We start from the raw sequence: 18,600 nt of genomic DNA on the forward strand, positions 1-18,600 counted from the left end.
GCTGTACGAACAACAAATGCACACACAAGAATAATCCACCCAAAGCAAATCAGCAGCAACCTGCCTCAAGCGGATTGTTAAACCACCATAATCGTTGTACTGTTAACCACATTATATTCTCAAATTTTACTGTAATGTATTTTTAGATTGTCATTAGTCTTTAGCTTCTACAAGAACACCCTAACCGAACACAAATATGCAGAAGGGACCTTACCAGGTTTATCGAGTAAATCTAGGACTGCTTCACTCACCGTACAAGAAAGGCTGCAGAACTTGCAACTTACTCAGCTCCTTGGAGAACATAGCTTTGCATTTCCCTCTGGATTTTATTTGTGTTCAGTCAAGCATTATCATTGCCTTTACTATGATCGTGATAGCCAGTAATCAGATCAGGACATTTTAACTCAAATTGAATTGACCTGACATGAATATACAGGATAACTAATATTCAGTTAAATGCTTTATCAACTTAGAAAAACACATCCAAATTGTCAACTAAAAGAAGCAGATTCAAAACTCAGCTCCTCACTTGCAAGATGAACTTCCATTGTAATTTCATTTTAAAATATTTTTTCACATTAACTCCAGAATTTCAATGTGGTGTACAATCTATCTGTACACTACAAAAAGAGATTTATTAATGGTAATTGAAATTCAGCCTATTATTTTGTTCGGACTGGAGCTTCATGGACATGGTCAGAGAAATACTGTTATAATGAAAATCTTAAACTTAAAACACTTGCCAGTCACAGCAGACTCCATCAACACATTTAATACAAATTAACTAAACTGAGCACTGTAAGCTTTTACTTGATCTCAATAAGAGTTGAGAATTACATTCATGCATCAGTTGAACTCAATTATTGTCTCAACACCACAACTTTCTCCTGTATATCCACAGGACTCAACTCAGCATCCAACCACTTGTCACCTTTTTGTTGATCCTCCAGAAATTTTCAGATGTTGAAGTATTTAGTATCTTAAATGAGCACAGAGCATTTAACCTAATGAGAGGATAATACTTAGTTACATAATCTATACTGGTTCAAGTTTCAAACCTATATTTTAATCATTCTCAGAACATAAAAGATAATAAATCAATTTTTAAAGAATTGATTCATAATGAAATCAAATAAATCTAAAGGTCAACAAACATAAACGTCCACGTGCTTCCCATACAAAGATTTAGATTGAGCATATTTTAATACTCGTATTTCACAAAGCAGCCTAAGACAATTTTACTCCTCAACCTATGTATACAGTACATTTATTTATTATTTGAATTAACATATATAGAACCCAGCATGATTCAAAAACAGTACAGCCACACAATGCCAAAATATCAGCAAGACACACTCATTCCATCTGTTAAGTAACAGAGGAGGTCATATTGATAGGCAGGTTCATAGAAAGCAATTCATTGTAATTTTTCTCATAATAAATCTGTTTCTTGTTTCCTGTTTCCCGGAGAAAAACCTTGATCAACTTCTTCTGGTGAGATGTGACTGTGCAACCGGATCATCAAATGAAGATGCACATATGGTAAGGGAATGGTGCAGTCTTTCCTCCTTGCAAGTACAGACACAGAAGGAGGGCGATCGGCCCATTGTGTCTGTGCTGGTCAACACTGAGCAATCCAGCCCAAACTCACCTTTCAGTACTAATGCATAGCTCCACAGATTGTGGCTCTTCAAGCAAACACCCAACTACTTTATAAAAGCACTACTTTTTAAGGCAGTAAGTAACAGATTGCTATCACTCTCTGGGAGAAAAATAATTCTTAATTTTCCCTCTGATGCTTTACCAAATACTTTAAACCTGTGTTCCCTGGTTTTTAACTCTATCAAGACCATTTGTCATTTTGTACACTGCAAGTAAGATTCCCCTTAGCCTGCTCTCTTCCAAGAAAAGTGACCCAGCCTATCCAATCTTTCCTAGAAGTGGAATTTTCCAGTCTTGACAAGATTCTCATTAACCTCCTTTGTCCCCTCTCCAGTGCATCTTTGCTATAATATGGTGATTGGAACTGTTCTCAAATGCTGCATACAATTCTGGCAACACCACTCTCTTCTATTTTATGCCTCAACTAAGAAAACAAAATATTCCATATGCCTTCTTAAATACCATGTCGAGCTTTAAAGCTCTGTGGACACACTCTCCAAGTTCCCTTTGTTCCTTCACTAACATGATTGATACTTGAAAGCTTAAGTATAAAAATACCGCAAAATGACTAAGTTCAAATTTTGCATGAGAAGACATAGTTGGATTGAAGTGTTATGATAAGCCTTAATGAATTACAAAATGTGAATGTAACTGTATAGTCACTGCATGTTAAATTCTTTGCAAAATTAAGTGTATAAGAATTCAAAGTCCACTTGACTTTTCAGTTAGATTGTCACATTGCATCTGTTGCAGAGATATTTTGCCATCCAATGTTACTGGTCCCAAAAGTATCCTGACACATACTGACAAACTAACCGAATGCCATTTTATCTTGCCGTTTTCGCTTTTGACTGAAATGTTTTAGAAGGATATCAGAATGTTTCTTAAAGTAAGTTACTGACTACAGATGTCTAAATGTTTGTGTCAGGAACTGCCTGGCATGACAACCTACGTCCAAAATGACAATTATTCAGGAACAGTTTTTCAGTGAGACCCCTGTATTTAAATCAAAAATGTATGACCAAAGAAAAAGAGAGTGAGAGAGAGAGGAGGGGGAGACAGAGAGAAAGTGAAGGAAAAACTGATTGACTCCACTATACAAATTTTATGGCTGTATCATGTAAGTTACGACGCAAGTGCTCCATCTTTGTTTCACGGATATACATTTCATAATGTTGACAGAATTATGTGAAAATGAAGAATGGATGCAAAACACAGTAGTGGTGGATGTTTGGTTTTCAGACTGGAGGGAGGTATACAGTGCATGTCTCTCAGGGTTGGTTCAAGAATTAGTACTTTTCTTGATATATATTAATTACCAAGACTTGGGTGCAAAGGACACAATTTAACAACTTACAGTGGCCCAAAACTTATAAGTATAGTAAGCTGTGAGGAGGATAGTGATAGACTCTAAGAGAATATTGACAGGTTGGTGAAACGAACAGACGTTTAGCAGATGAAATTTAATGCTGTGAAATATCATGATATACATCTTGGTAGGAAGACAAAGCAATACAAAATAAAGTGGACAATTTTAAAGGGTAGAGAAATGGAGAGATCTGCAGTTTACAGGCACAAGTCATTGTTAGTGGCATGGCTGTTTGAGAAAGAGATTAAAAAGCCATATAGGGTTCTGGGCTCTTTAAAGGAGGCAGAGAGTATAAAAGTAAGGAAGTTATGACAATCCTTTGTAAATCAGTGTTTTAATCTCAGGTGGGAGAGCTGTTCCAATTCTGAGTGCTGCATATCAGGAAGGATGTGAGAACTTTACAGGAGGTTCAGAAATTAGAATAATTCCAGGCATGAGGACTTTCTGTGGATAAATTGGACAGGCTGGTGAGGTATATCAGTGAAACAAAGATGGAGCATTTGCGTTGTAATTTACATGATACAGCAATAAAATTTGTATAGTGGAGTCATTCAGTTTTTCCCTCACTTTCTCTCTGTCTCCCCGTCCTCTCTTTCTCACTCTCTTTTTCGTTGGTCGTACATTCTTGATTTAAACACAGGGGTCTCACTGAAAGACTGTTCCTGAATAATTGTCATTTTGGACGTAGGTTGTCATGCCAGGCAGTTCTCCGTAGAGGGTTAGCTAAGAGGAAATCTGAGAGACATATTCAAAGTCAGGAGTAGTTCAAACAGAAAGATTAGGAGATACTGTTACGTTTGGTGGAAATACTGCAATTCAAAGAACACCACGGTAAGGTAAGTAGCCAAAGAACCACAGTGACACTTGGAAAAACATGTTTACACAGTGATCAATTAGTACGCACTGCCTGACAGTGATGTGGAGGCTGATACAAATCAAATTTTTGAAAATGGGAATTGAATAAATACCCGAAGATGAAAAAAATTGCATACTGAGGGGAAAGGTGCTTCAATAGAGTCCCAGCATGGACACAGTGACATGAATGGCCTCCTGTGATAATATTCTATGACGTCACCTTATATGAACAGTCTGCTTGAATTAAAAAAAATTTGAATATTATATTCTGTACATGTCTGGACAGTATGGAAAACAAACCAGTAGGAGTCAACCTTTTCTGAAGTGCACTTTTGAAACATTTTGCCAAGGGATTAACATGATGTCACTTCTTCCATTTCTAGAGTGTTTCTGCCATCAGGGTTTGCATTTATTTGCTCACTACTTTCCCACTCGATGGCATTATTTATTTTCATGAAATACCTTCAAGTAAAGACTACTCCACATCTTCAAGGGCAGATTATTAGAACTGAATGGACTGGTTGGGTCCAAAGTGCATTAAGCTACAACTAATAAATTCACCTTTCTAAAGCTAAATGTGTCTGTTTCTTCTATTTCTTAATTGAGTAAAGTGTAAAAACTGATTCTAAAGACTCCACCACAATTTATGTAGTTTTATTATTGTCTCCAAAAATAAATTAACACTGGTACGTAATTATCACTAGGTGTGAAAAATATATGGAGATATCTATAATGAGCAGGAACAAGAATGAGGGTGTATAGCGAGATCTCCAAATGTGTCCTAAACAGGTAATTGTACCATGCCCGAATTTCCTTCCTCATTTAAACCTGCTCGTCGATGCCTGTCGCTGAATGCAACTTGGATTCTTATAATAGGTCTGCCCCAGGCTAAAGAGCCATTTCAAAATGTTCACAATAAGTCTTAACCTCAGTGAATTCAGTATATTCTGCAGGAAGCATCAAATTTTCTGTATAATATTATTGTTTTTGAGTCATTTTTTAAAAAAATTCTGAAATCTGCACTGCATCTTGTTTCTCCAAATGCATTTTTAGGATATACATCATACTGAAAATCAGTAAGTTTTTAATGACAGCAGCTTTGCCTCATGTGAATGGTGGTTGAGGGCTTGAAAACTTAATTATCACACGAAAGAGAGAAATAGATGCTTTCTTTGGGCTCTAGAAGTTTGCGCTGATTTCCACTTATGTCCATTTTATATTCTAATGCATGCTGGAAAGTGAATGGAAGAAAACTGGCTGTAAGTAGACAGTGCAATATGAATAAGGGCAACTTTGGATGTAATATCTGGATTGCATTCTGCACAGTAAATTTGACACCTGACACATTATTTAATTTTAAGTCAAGTAAATGTTAAATGTTAATTCTAATCAAAGACCTTTCAAATGTTTCTTTTAATCTAAATAAGAAAAAAGCGTTTGTTTAAAAACAAAAGGAACCATTATGGAAGTCCATTCCAGTGACTAGTCTCAAGTACCTCTGACCTTCCAGGGTCAGATATAGCAACAGCTGATTAAAGAAACTGGATGAAAATGCCTGGTTGAGCGATTGTACAATGGAACCTTGCCAGCTTAATCTCAAGATGTTTGCTTCTCACTGATTTAGGGACAACTCTGCTCATGTTATGCTGTCAGTGCATTCCTTAGTTCACCGACATTCTGGGAATCTGCGTCTGCACCATATGAAAGTTAAGATACACCCCATATTGCGGAAAGTCGTTGGGTAGAAGTCAGGTGCTTCCCCACAGAATGAGAAGGAAAATCATATTATTTTGGTCATTGTCCCTTTCTAAGTGGTTCTCTGATTATTTTCTCTCAATCTCTTCACCATATGCCTACAGTGGCAGCTTTGCAGCAGTGAGGTGTAAGAATAAAGGAACCACATTACAAGCTTAAACCTGGGCACTGGAATCAGTTGGAGTTTCAGCTTCAGGATGGAGTGTTTCATCCACAGTGGATTGTCTCAATGGACTGTGCCTCATGATGGTATAGATAACCGAGACCAATTCATTACTCCCAGAGTCAGTGACCTCTAAACAGAACAGAAATTAGTATTTGTTGTGATCACTATTACATTTTAATGATTTGTTTTGTGATTCAAGTGTTTGAATATTGAATGTGGTCACTTGAAATCATCTATGTTATTTGGTTTTTCCATTGTCACGTGAGGTCATCACAATGCTGCTTTATCACCTTGATATCACTGTTATTTTTGTGATTTGGTAGTTGGTTTTATAGCTGGATAGCCATTCTGTCATTAACCTTCCCCACTGAAGGAGTCAACTGCAATATCTGGGTTTTGTACAAAACTAGAGCTGTGTCTTACAGAATACAGCCATTAGCAAGAAAGTTATTTCATTAATGGATCATAGGACAAAAATGTTTCACTATTTTTCACATTTTTACAAGTACAGAACATGATTATCACACTGTCCTCAAGCAGAGGGATATCAGTGCTTGGAATCTGAGCAGAGAGTGCTTTGTCAGTATTCTTTCTTGAAAGTGCAATCCTGTCCAAGATAAGGTCCATTACAAAGCAATTGCAGTTATTATTCCAATTTCTCTCGAGCAATAACATACCCTAATCTGAACCTCAGAAAAACAGCTCCTTCTGCATCATTGTGATTTTCCATTTCTTGATTATCCATTCAATACCAAAATAGCACCAATTAGCATTGACTTGTAAGCAATATTATTCGGTGAGCTCTAAGTACCAGATTGAGACTTATGACATGAAATATCCTTACACCAACAGGGCAATGGACTTCTATTTCATCAGTCTCAGCTAATTTCAAACCCGAGACCCTGAAGAAAAGACAATGGAGTGCTAACCTATTGTCACAAACACATTAATTTGTTTCAAATATTGCTGATGATTTACTGTGACTCAAACAGCTGGTTTAATGCTGTCACTGATAAATAGGGTTTATTTATTTCATCTTATTTTTCAATGTTTGAAGTAATTCTATCTCAATATATTTTAGGGGTTTAGTTTATTCAAGGGCAAATTAATCTAAGTTTAACTAAGATGGAGCTCATAAACCACATCTACTCTAAGCATCCAGGGAAGAAGATCAGAGCCAGAAGAAATAATGTCAATCACAGTTTAAGTCAATACATAAGCTGATTCAGCATTTTAACTTCCATATAGACGTTCATTTATATGAATACAAGCATATCAGAACAAAGTCCAAATAATTAAACTAAAATCAGAATATGCTGGAGGTACAAATCACGTATCTCAGATCTAGAAAGGGAAACGGCATATTAGTGTTTTAGGGAGACATCTTTCATCAGAACTGCAGATCATCTTTACCAATTTAATCAAAGTAAGTATCATTAGGAACAAGATACGAGAGCCTGGTGTGTCAGTGTCATTTCAAAAAATGCTATTGATGTATTTAATAGACTGTCAACTGGTATTTAAATGAACTCAGAGAAGGAAAGGTTCAATAAAAAAAAAAGAAATATATGCATAGAACAATCAAAATGGAATGCACAGTTAAGTCCATATGTCAATATGAATCCAAACTAGAGGGATGCAGAGTTCTCAGGACGGTGGTAACGCCGTTGGGAAAATAAAATTAATGAATTATTTAATTATTTTATAATTTTATAACAGAAGGAATATTTCCTTCACAGTGACATTGACATTTGGATATAGTGGACAATATAAATAAGAAGGACGATCTTGTGGATGTGAAAAGTACTGTGATAGATGAGAACAAACAGGTCATAAAACTAGAAGAAAAAGGAATGAGGATCAGAGGAGAGGCACATGATGTGGGGCAGATATGGCCCAGGTCAATACATTGTACTCATTGTTAATAATACAGGCTGCTCTATTTCGCATAAATGGTATATGCAGAGTTCAGATGAATCTGAACCCAAACATGCTGTGTCCTTCATGGAAGGAAACTGTCATCCTTACTTGGTCTGGCCTACATGTGGCTCCAGACCCACAGCAATGTGGTTGATTCTTAACTGCCCTCTGGACAATTAGGGATGGGCAATAAATGCTGTCCAACCAACGAAGCCCTCATCCCATGAATGAATAAAGAAAAAAAACTGAAAGGATTACATTTTACTAAAGAGGTGAAACCAATTCACTGGATTTAATGCTGAGCCCAGATATTATGTTCAGATCGGACATCTTATTTCTGACCCTGATCATGTCAAATTACTTTTAGTATACCATACCCTGAATGACCCCTCTTATTGGCTAACAGCAGTTTATTGAAGGAAGTGCACAAAATGTGCATGGAAGTAGACCTTAGGAAAGGTGAGCAAAAGCTTGGGCAAAGTAGTGGGATTTAAGGCATGCCATAAGGGAGGCAATGGCCTAGTGCTATTATCGCTGGACAGTTAATCCAGAGACCCAAATAATGTTCTGGGGACCTGGGTCCAAATCCCGCCATAGCAGATGGTGGAATTTGAATTCAATAAATATCTGGAATTAACAATCTAATGATGATCATGAATCCATTGTCGATTGTCGGAAAAACCCATCTGGTTCACTGTAGGGAAGGAAATTGCAATCCTTACCTGGTCTGGCCTACATGTGACTCCAGACCCATAGCAATGTGGTTGACTCTTAACTGCCCTCTGGGAAATAAGGGATGGGCAATAAATGCTGCCTGGTCAGCGATGCCCTCATGAATGAATAAAAAAAAATCAGCAATGGCAGAGTGATTATAATCAGGGATGTAAGACAAGCAGCGCTGCAGCACTGCTGAGGTTAATGTGATAGAAAGGGGCAAGGATGTTTGAAGGATCGAGTAGTCATTGCTCCAATTTTAAAGTTTCTTGTCAATAAAACAGGACAAAGTGTGTAAACAAAAAAAAAAATTGCTGCACTATGTTATCATTTAAGAAGAAAAGTCTACCACCTTTCCTCATACAATTGAGAGGGGAAAGATTTAAAAGGGACCTAAGGAGCAACCTTTTCGCGCAGAGGGTGATGCGTGTATGGAATGAGTTGCCAGAGGAAGTGGTGGAAGCTGGTACAATTACAACATTTAAAAGGCATCTGGGTGGGTATAGAAATATGAAGGGTTTAGAGGGATATGGGCCAAATGCTGGCAAATGGGACCAGACTAATTTAGGATATCTGGTCGGCCTGGACAAGCTGGACCTATTTCCATGCTGTACAGTTCTATGACTCTAATTATTAATATTTAATAGATCCTTATATGCAGGGGCTGGTAGACTTGGCTCAATATTTCCTTAAATTAAGGAAATATTGAGGCAAGTCTACCAGCCCCTGTTTCCTTAAATTAAGGAAATAAGGCTGATAAAATTAGTGATCATTGACTATACCATGTCCCAGAATAAATAACTGATGCACAGTGTGTGCAATGATACAGACACTATAAAGGAAGGCACTAAATTACACCAACAGTTTTTTCCTTTCCTGAAGGTGGTGGTTCTAAAAGCAGTGGTTGGTGTTAAGGCATAGTTTGAGAGATAAAAATAGAACTTGCTGGAAAAGCTCAGCAGGTCTGGCAGCTTCTGTGGAGAGATATCAGAGTTAATATTTCGTGTTGAGTGACCCTTCCACAGTTTGAGAGATACTGGTTGCTCTTCAGCACCCTACCCAAGTAGGTGAATTCTGAACAGTGAGTTAGGTTCACCAAACAGATCAGCCTAACTGTGTCTTATCCTGTTCTCACACTCTGCCCACATATGTAACTTTCCACTGAATGCTTTTGAATATTGAATAGAAGAGGAAACCTTGGCTGTTTTTCCTTTTTTACTCTAACAGGGACTTGAAACTAATTACTGCGCTTCTTTTAATGCCACGCAGCCTAGAACAACTAACTGAACACAGAGGTAGAGCTAAATCTGGACTAACTTCATCTATATCGCACAATAATCTAGCTCATAGAAAATCTGCTCACGGTATAACAGGTACGTGTGAAGTTAATTTGGGAAAATCATTTGAAAACCAGATTATCATCAGTAAGTTATAAGCAACTTATACAGTAATTTTTTTTTAGAAAAACCATAATTTATTACAATTATAATTACTACAGAAGACTTTCAAATGCAGAGATTATTACCTCACCTCATTTAACAATCAAAAAAGGAAATGACCAGCACAAGACGCAAGAATTAAGATGTAATGCTTAAAAAACCAATTTCATTTCAATAACAAGTTAATTTGCTTTTATATCCAAAAAAATATTATATTAAGGAACTTACATTAATGATTGTTCTGTAGAACAAAGACAGTACCAGAAACAAGAATTTTTTTTTTTAATCCTATGACTAATATTGCAGCAATTTAGATTATATGTTCCTGGCTGGTCTCATGCTGCTTAAAGGCTTTAATTTTCAGTATTGCTCATTCCAAAATGATCAATTTATATTTGTATGAACACATGTATAATTATTTATTCTTGCAATGTGATACATAAACGTTCAATGAATGATAAATTTTCAATTAACAACAAGAACAGCAATCGAGCTGAAAGTTGCTATTAAGTTACAGCAAGGTTAATTTTGATAGGAAAATGACCTTTTCTTGTTTCTGGCTCCATATATCCTCTCTCATGTAATATGAATCAAAGGTTTCTGATAACACCACATAAAGCAGCAGTTTATATATTTAAATTAATATCACTGGAACTACTCAAGATTTTGTTCCAGCTTCTAACTCCCTGTGAAGCTGTCTTTTGGGTTGGTTTCGTTTGTTACTGTTACCCACACCACCTATAACTGCCACAGCAGGCAGGGAGACACGACCAAAGAACTGTCAGGGTGAGGCAGGGGGCGATGCAGGGTGTTTTTTTTGATCAGCATTTCACATGCACATTCAATGCCTTATAGATATTACAATTACAATGGGGTAGAATCAAGTAATCACACATCAATATGTACCAGTAATCAATGAGATTAATTATTGTTCTTTTGAGCAGGGCTTCTCTTCCTTACCTGCCTACAAGCAAAACTTATGAATTTATACCACATACACTGTTTGATCTAGAAAGTCCTTCCTGTCAATCCTTTCTTTTGGTATCGTCAGTGGTTTCCTCAAGCTGTGAGAACAGTACGTCTCTCTCTCTCTGGTAGTTGCGAATGCTGCTTCTTGATCGGCTGACAGTTGGGAATGCTTTGTCCTCTGGAGACACTGTGCTGTGCATGTGTGCAGTGCTCCCTGGACCAGAACTGGCAAGTCTCACCCAGTGAGTGCAGGCAAGCTTAACTGACAGCCCCGGCTGGAATCTGAACTCACCATCCCCCACAATGGAAATGTTGTTTCCCAAATAATCGCCAAGGAGCTTATTGGATATTATCTGCTTCACTTCACATTTTGTGCACTTCCTTCAATAAACTGCCATTAGCCAATAAGGGGGGGGGAGGTGGGGGTATGGTATACTAAAAGTAATTTGACATGCCTTGAGGACTTGAAAGACAACTTATAAATGCAAGTGCCTTCTTCATAATTGCAAATTGCGAAACAAAATTACTTATACGTCAATGCTATAGTTAGGTTTAATGTGTCCTAACAATTCTTTGACCACTGAAGTAGGCTTTGAGTGAATCACAAGTCATCATTTTTATACTTCACCAGTTAGTTCAATTCAGTCCCTCTCTCTCTCGGAAACTTTACAGCTTAGGGCCAATGAAGAATTGCCCAAATAGCATCACCAAATGGATAGACACAGAGTGTATTTCGATCATTATCTGAGGTCTGAAGCCTATGGTGCACAAAATAGATGTTACTCAAATGGTAGCCATCAGTCCTAAGATGAGGGTTTTAGATTTCCTGTCAGGGAAATCAATGGCTCAAAGGTACAATGTACTATATGCATTCCACAAAAGTAATGAGACTGAAGAGCTAAATCTTCAGATTGTAATACAATTTCTTATGAGCTAGATGCCACTGACTTCAATGACATTCTCTTAGGAGATAAAGACTGAAATTGCATTGTTTGTTTGTGGATAGAACTGCCTGGTACAAGATCAGTCGTAATTTACTCTTACATAAATTGCGAGTTTTGCCAGCCAACAATTTCCACGGACAGCTCAAAGCAAAAGAATGATCGTTCCTAAAGCATTAAACAAATCCCAAGAATCTGCTAATGGCTTAAATTTTAAATTCAGTCATTAAACAGAGTGGCTGAGACGAATTTCTTTTCTTAAGAATATAAATAACTTCCCATATTAAAAGTAGTGTTCACGAATATTCTAAAGTCAACAATATAATCGATGATAAAGTAACCACCTGTTTAATGAATTCATTTTAACTCAGACATAATCACACTTTTACCTTTAAATTATCTCGGCAAAGCTTGACTTAAATGTCTCACATCTAATTGTTATCGATGGTAGAATGATCACTTCATAAATACCTTGTCTTAGCAGTGCTGTAAGGTTCTTTTATGCTGTGAAACTGCAGGCGGATGAAAAATACATGGTTCTTTAGCCTTCTACTGCACTTGGAAATTTAAACTGCCTGAGTTACCTTGTACTGATGACAGAAACCCACTGTGAACTACAACCCAATATCATTGGCCTCACTTCTGCTCTGCATCTTATGCAAATCAACATTGTAAGTATGTAAACAATGGAAAACAGCATCTGGATAATTGCATAGTGACGCTCTTCTGAATCTAGCTGCAACATGAAACCTTTTTGAGATATTCTACCATGTCCCAGCAGTAACATTAATGTTTATGATGAGCATAGGCACTCTACTGTCCACTGGAGGGACAGGTGAATATCCACAGGCGCTTTAAGCTGCAAGTTCAGTATATAGCGTGGCACAAGGATCCGCTTTGATCTTTCCACCAATTTTTTTTTGCCATAGTCCATGTGATAAATGCTTGATCGAAACCTTTCAAAAGCACTGCTCGCAATAGTCTTACAGGCAGTAAAATATTTTTGCTTACTTGAAGAGTTAACCCTGGAGTGCAGCATTCTTGATGTCCAACCCTAACCAGATGAAACAATACATCAGTCCCAGTGCTGATGAAAAGTGAGTCATAATTTGGAAAATTCAAAAGAATAATGAGCATAAAAGGGACTCATTTCAGTATAGTGACTGCAACAATTCTGTATGCTCACTGTATCCTATGAGTACAAAATTTGAAGTTTTAAATCCAAAAAGTATGTTAAGTATTTCTAGTCAGGCAGGAGTTGGTCCATTACACCTCTACTGGCTCTTCAAATAGTCTTAGTCCCTTTAATTTTTCTTTTACAAATATTTATCCAGCTTCCACTTTTAAGCTGCTATAGATCCTACATTCATTATTATTACCAATGCCACATTCCATGGCCTAACCATCCTCTGAAATGAATCATTTATTCTCTGCCTTCATTCTTCATCTTGAATCCATTCACTCTCAAAAACAATGCACAAAGCAGTGAAGATGATTTCAACTATTTATCTTATCGAAACCTGTCCTAATTTTGAGCAACATATCAGACTGTCTCTAGCCCATCTCTGTTTACATGTTAACAACACAGATCAATAACTAAAGCTTCTTATCCCTGATACTCTTCCGAGTGAATCTCATTTTATGACATCATATTGAGGTTGTACAAGAGGTTAGTGAGGCCTCTTCTGCGGTACTGTGTCCAGTTCTGGTTACTCTGTTATAGGAAGGATATTATTAAACTCGAACTGGTTCAGAAGACATTTACTGGAATGTTGCTGGGAATGGAGGGTTTGTGTTATAAGCAGAGGCTGGATAGCCTGGGACTTTTTTCACTGTAGCATAGGAGATTGAGGGGTGACCTTATAGAGGCTTATAAAATCATGAGGGGTATAGATAAAATGAATGGTGTGTTTTTCCCTAGGGTGGGGAATTTCAAGAATTGGGGGCATATTTTTAAGAGGAGAGGAGAAAGATTTCAAAAGCGTGAGTGGCAACTATTTTTACACAGAGAGTGGTTCATGTGTGGAAGGAACTGCCAGAGGAAGTGGTGAATACAGGTACAGTTACAACGTTTAAAAGACATTTGGATAAGTACATGAATGAGAAATGTTTGGAGGGATATGGGCCAAGCATGGGCAGGTGGGACTGGTTTAGTTTGGGATTATGGTCAACATGGACTGGTTGAACCGAAGGGCCTGTTTCTGTGCTGTATGATTCTATCTATATCCTTTCTATGCCCTTCCTAAAATAGAGCAGCAAGAATTAGGCCATTTAAAAGTGAAATCAGAAAGCAATTTTTCACACAGATAAGAATAATCCTGGAATTTACTCCCCCAAATGACTGTGGGTGTGGGGTCAATTAGAGTTTTCAAGGACAGAGATTATCAGCTTTTCATCAGGCAAGAGTATCAAGGGACATGGAGTTCAGACAGCGACATGGAAATGGAGGTGCAAATCATCTTTGATGTGACTGAATAGCAAAACAGGGCCAAGGGCCTACAACAGTTTGCTCCTATTTCTTTGTAACAGCAACTTAATGAATAATTTACATTGGTTTGTAATTATTTATTTGCTTTTTTTATATCTACCCCAATTGATAAAACTAAGGACCTCTCACACATTCCCTTTCATAACTGTATCATCACTTTGACTCTACCACTGTTCCCGACCTCAACCTCACACTTATATCTAGAATTACTTTCTGCACAATTATTTTTCTGGAGCTACTGAAACTAAAAGGACCCCTAATGCAATTGATCAGACTTACAGCTGGATACAGATGGCCCGAGAAATGCCTACCTGCTCCCATGAGCAGACTGCAAGAGACAAAATTTAGAAAGGTGTACAGTGGATTTCATGTCTTGTTACTAAGATATAGCCCAACCCTAAATGTGAAGTATAGGTTTTAAAGTATTGAAAGTGATTTTAAACAAGGGGGTCTTGTTTTTCCATCTCTCATGCATATTTTCAGTTTTATTCATTTTGAGCAGTTGTTAGAATCTTCCATAGACTGCTAATAAACTATCTTGTCAGCCCATCACATACAGTGCATATTGCTGAACTATTCTACCATTGGAGCCAACACAATGATGCCCTCATTCTGTCAGCACGTGGCATTCAAATAAATGCAGCAGGGGAAGTGGCAACTGGTTAGTAATCAGGACATGGAAGCCTGCCTGATTTTTCCTTTTGGCTCAGATGCCTATCGTTGCATCTTCTTCGGCAATCAAACCAGCACTGATAGGAATTCAGGATCTTCCTGAGCTGTTTGCCTCAGTGTAACAGCAGGCAATCTGTTTAAACCTCTCTATCAGAGTCTGGAAGAATACCTTTTAAATTCGTTGATGAGTCAATTGTGAACAATTCTACAGGTAAACAATTTTCCTTTTTAAAAGTTCTGATTTGACCTTAACACAACACTGGTGAGACCCTGTTACATCATACTATCATGTCTCTCAGTCCCTCCACTGCACAGGATTTGTTACCCCTCTAGTCTCATACGAACAACAGCAATTTGTACTGATATAGCACCTTTAGCTTAGTAAGATGCCAGAAGGTGCTTTACAAGAACATTAACAAATTATGACTCTAAGTCACATAGGGAGATGTTAGAACAGGTCTCAAGTTCAGTCAAAGAGGTCAGTTTTAACAGAGGTCAAAAGGATGGAAGAAAGGTAGAGGGAGAGAGATTGAGGGAATTCCAGGGCTTAGAGCCTTGGAAACTGAAGATCTAATGGGGCAATTAAATCTTCAAAGGATCAGAGCCGTAGAAGTGCCGGTATTTCAGACTTCTGGGACTGGAGGAGATCAGAGAGATCGAGATGTGCCTGACCTGGTGGGATTTGAAAACAAGGTTGAGAATGCTTAATTGGGAGTCAAAGTAAATCAACCAGTAAAATGGTGATTTTTGTACAGAACTTGGAACAAGGTAATACACAAACATCAGAGACTCAGGGAGGCTGGTCACTAGAATAGTCTGGGTGTAACACAGGCATGAGTGAAGGATGGATGAGGTTTGAAGTTGCAGATGAACTGAGACAGGCTTGGAGTTGGGCAATGTTATTCAGTTCTGAATACTGGTGAGTGTGATGGCTTATCAACAGAGTGCAGCCAGAGCCAAATCATGGCACCATGGGAGCACAGCTGCAAAGGAGGAGCAAAGAAAACTGTAAGGGCAAAATGTCGGGGCACTTGACAGTTCAGGGAACAGCCAGGCACTTGGCTGCTAACATAAAGGGAATCCGAGAATCTTCAACCATATGAATAGTAAAAAAGGCTGATAGAAGGTGGTGTGGGTTGATTAGGGACCAAAATACAGGCAGTTACCAGGTTGAGAACAGGTTCCATCCTTTAGTCCGTTCACAAGTTGATTTATACACAAGTTGAAACAGAATGCAGGACAATATAAAATAGCCTTTTGTAAGTATACAAAACATTGCTATGTCAGACCTTTAAAATTACACCCTTGTACGTTTGTAAATCAGGGACCACTTGTTGGAATTTATTCACTGGAACAGGGGGTGTGGCTGCAGTACTCTATGAATACACTGCATGTGTTTACCAAGGAAGAAGCTACTGCCCATGCTGGAAGAGCTGGTTCAGACACTTGAAGGGTACAACTGATAAGGATAAGGATAGACTGTCTGAACTTGAAAGTTGATAAGACACCAGGACCAGATGAGATGCATCCAAAGATGCTAAAAGAAGTGAAAAATGATGAAATTGCAGAAGCAATGGTAATAATCTTCCAATTGATCTTAGGCTCATGGGAGGAGGGTTGAATGTACCAGAAAATTGCAGAATTTAAATGTTACAAACGTACTCATATGGAATGTCAAGATAATCCAACAACAATAGACTAGGCTATGTGTATTTGTCTGTGCATGTGAGTTGATATGGGAATGGTGTGGGAAAGAGGGCTTGTAGAAGCAATTTGGGACAAAATTAAAGGCCACTTTGGCAAACAGAGGTAACAAAGGCAATACAGAGTGTTGACGAGGGCAATACTGTTGATGTGGTGTACATGGACTTCCAAAGGCATTTGACAAACTGTTGCACAAAAGACAATATTGAGCAACATTAGAGCTCACGGAATAAAAGGAACTGTAGCAACATGTATATAAAACTGGCTGTGTGACAGGAAACACTGTGGTAAATTGTAGTTTTTCAGACTGGAGTACAGCTTACAGTGGGGCTCCCCAGTGCTTAGTATTAGGATCCATGTTCTCCATAATAGACATTCAATGACATAGACTTTGGTGTACAGGACACAATTTCAAAAGTTGTGGATGACACAAAACCTGGAAGTATTGTAGCATTATGAACCATGAGAGATAGTGTAGAATGTCAAAAGGGACAGACTGGTGAAATGTGCAAACAATTTGATAGATAAAATTCAATGTAGAGAGGTGCAAAGTTACTCATTTTGGTCGGAAAAATCACAAAATAAAGGGTCCAAAGGGGGTGCAAGAGCAGAAGGACCTGGGTGTCGGTTTTTTCTAACCAACCTGTCGAGAGGTCACAGCAGGTTTGAATTGAACACAGGCCTCCTGACACAGAGGTAGGGACATACCACTGTTCCACAGATCTCAGGACCTGCATAAATCGCTGAATGCGATAGGACCCAGTGAGTGACAGTTAAGTGTCCCTCCATGGTCTTATTGCCCCCATCTGTGGTCTCTCCTTCAGTGACTGCTGTGCCTTCAGATCTCGATACCCCAAGTTCTGGAAATCCCTCCTTAAACTTCACTTTCTCACTATCCCTCTCTGGTCTCTAAGGTGACACAAGAAATGACATTTTTTGTCCCAGCTTTTAGACAACTGACAAAATATATTTTGTGCCTTAGTGTCAAATTTTGAAATAGCTCACTAGAATAGGGAAAAATTTTTCTTCAACTTTGGCGTACAGTTTTTGTAGATTAGACAAATAGCAATTTCCCTAAGTCTTAATGGACAGCACCATTAACATTGCAATCATACAATGTCAAAGGAATTGTAGGTGTTTGATAATAAAACAGCTCTCCTTCATTGACATCATTTTTTTTCATATTTTGACAAAGTACTTCCTTTCCTTGTTCCACTTTCTTCACACTTTTGATCTCCCTAGACATTGATCCTGTGGCAGCAAATGTATCCAGGTGTCTAACCCCAGGCTGTTGTTCTGATTGTACTCATCAAGTCTGTACAACATGTTGAGCTTTAACTCATCACTTTATTTAATAAGGAATACCTTACCAATCTTGAAATTGGTAAAATACTAATTAAAAACACCCAGAGTGTATACGATTGAATTATTTTAAAGGAAACGATTTGGACTTGAAAGTCTTTGCCAAATGAACACCAGTTAAATGAGCTTAGAAAATGCAACCTTCCTTTAAGAAAACCCTTACACCCAATTCACGTTGATACGAATTTTAATCAATCACGCAAATTCCCAAGTCAATGGATCAACTACCAAAATGCAACATCAACAATATGTGCATTAACTAACTGATTTCCTACATTTATACTTAAATTAATTTGCACTCACTCCTTCAGTACAAAGTTCAATGGCAGACACTTTATTTAACGTTTACTTCAAATTAACAATGCTTTCACTTCACACTAATGCTGCTGTATTCCAGTCTTTAGCTGTTTAGATGATACATTCCAGAACTCCTTTTTGCTTTATTGAAAGAGAGATGCATCAAGGCAGAGAATTGCAGTGATTGCTCTCTGAACTAGGTTAAAACCTGGAAGTCTACTTATGCTAAAGGTCTAATCAATAATATTTACGGCGATTATTTTTATAGCGAATTTATTTTACCTATT

The 18,600-nt window shown here is 37.8% G+C and overlaps 1 protein-coding gene across 15 annotated transcripts in view; it reads right to left on the reverse strand.

The window, feature by feature from the left end:
* Positions 1-18,600, reverse strand: part of anks1b (ankyrin repeat and sterile alpha motif domain containing 1B) — a 737,478-nt gene that overhangs the window by 34,355 nt on the left and 684,523 nt on the right. For 2 of the 15 annotated variants that reach the window (XM_048610134.1, XM_048610133.1), the window contains exon 1: positions 10,841-11,170. The exons of 11 other annotated variants lie outside the window; for them this stretch is intronic. In XM_048610134.1, coding sequence (XP_048466091.1) covers positions 10,841-10,876 — 36 coding nt within the window. In that variant the 5' untranslated portion in view covers positions 10,877-11,170. Of the gene's footprint in view, positions 1-10,840; positions 11,171-12,261; positions 12,371-18,600 lie in introns of those variants that run through there. 2 more of the 15 variants (XM_048610138.1, XM_048610135.1) reach the window with 2 other exon arrangements.

This window comes from Rhincodon typus, chromosome 22, assembly GCF_021869965.1.
Source record: "Rhincodon typus isolate 14 chromosome 22, sRhiTyp1.1, whole genome shotgun sequence".
NCBI lineage: Eukaryota > Metazoa > Chordata > Chondrichthyes > Orectolobiformes > Rhincodontidae > Rhincodon > Rhincodon typus.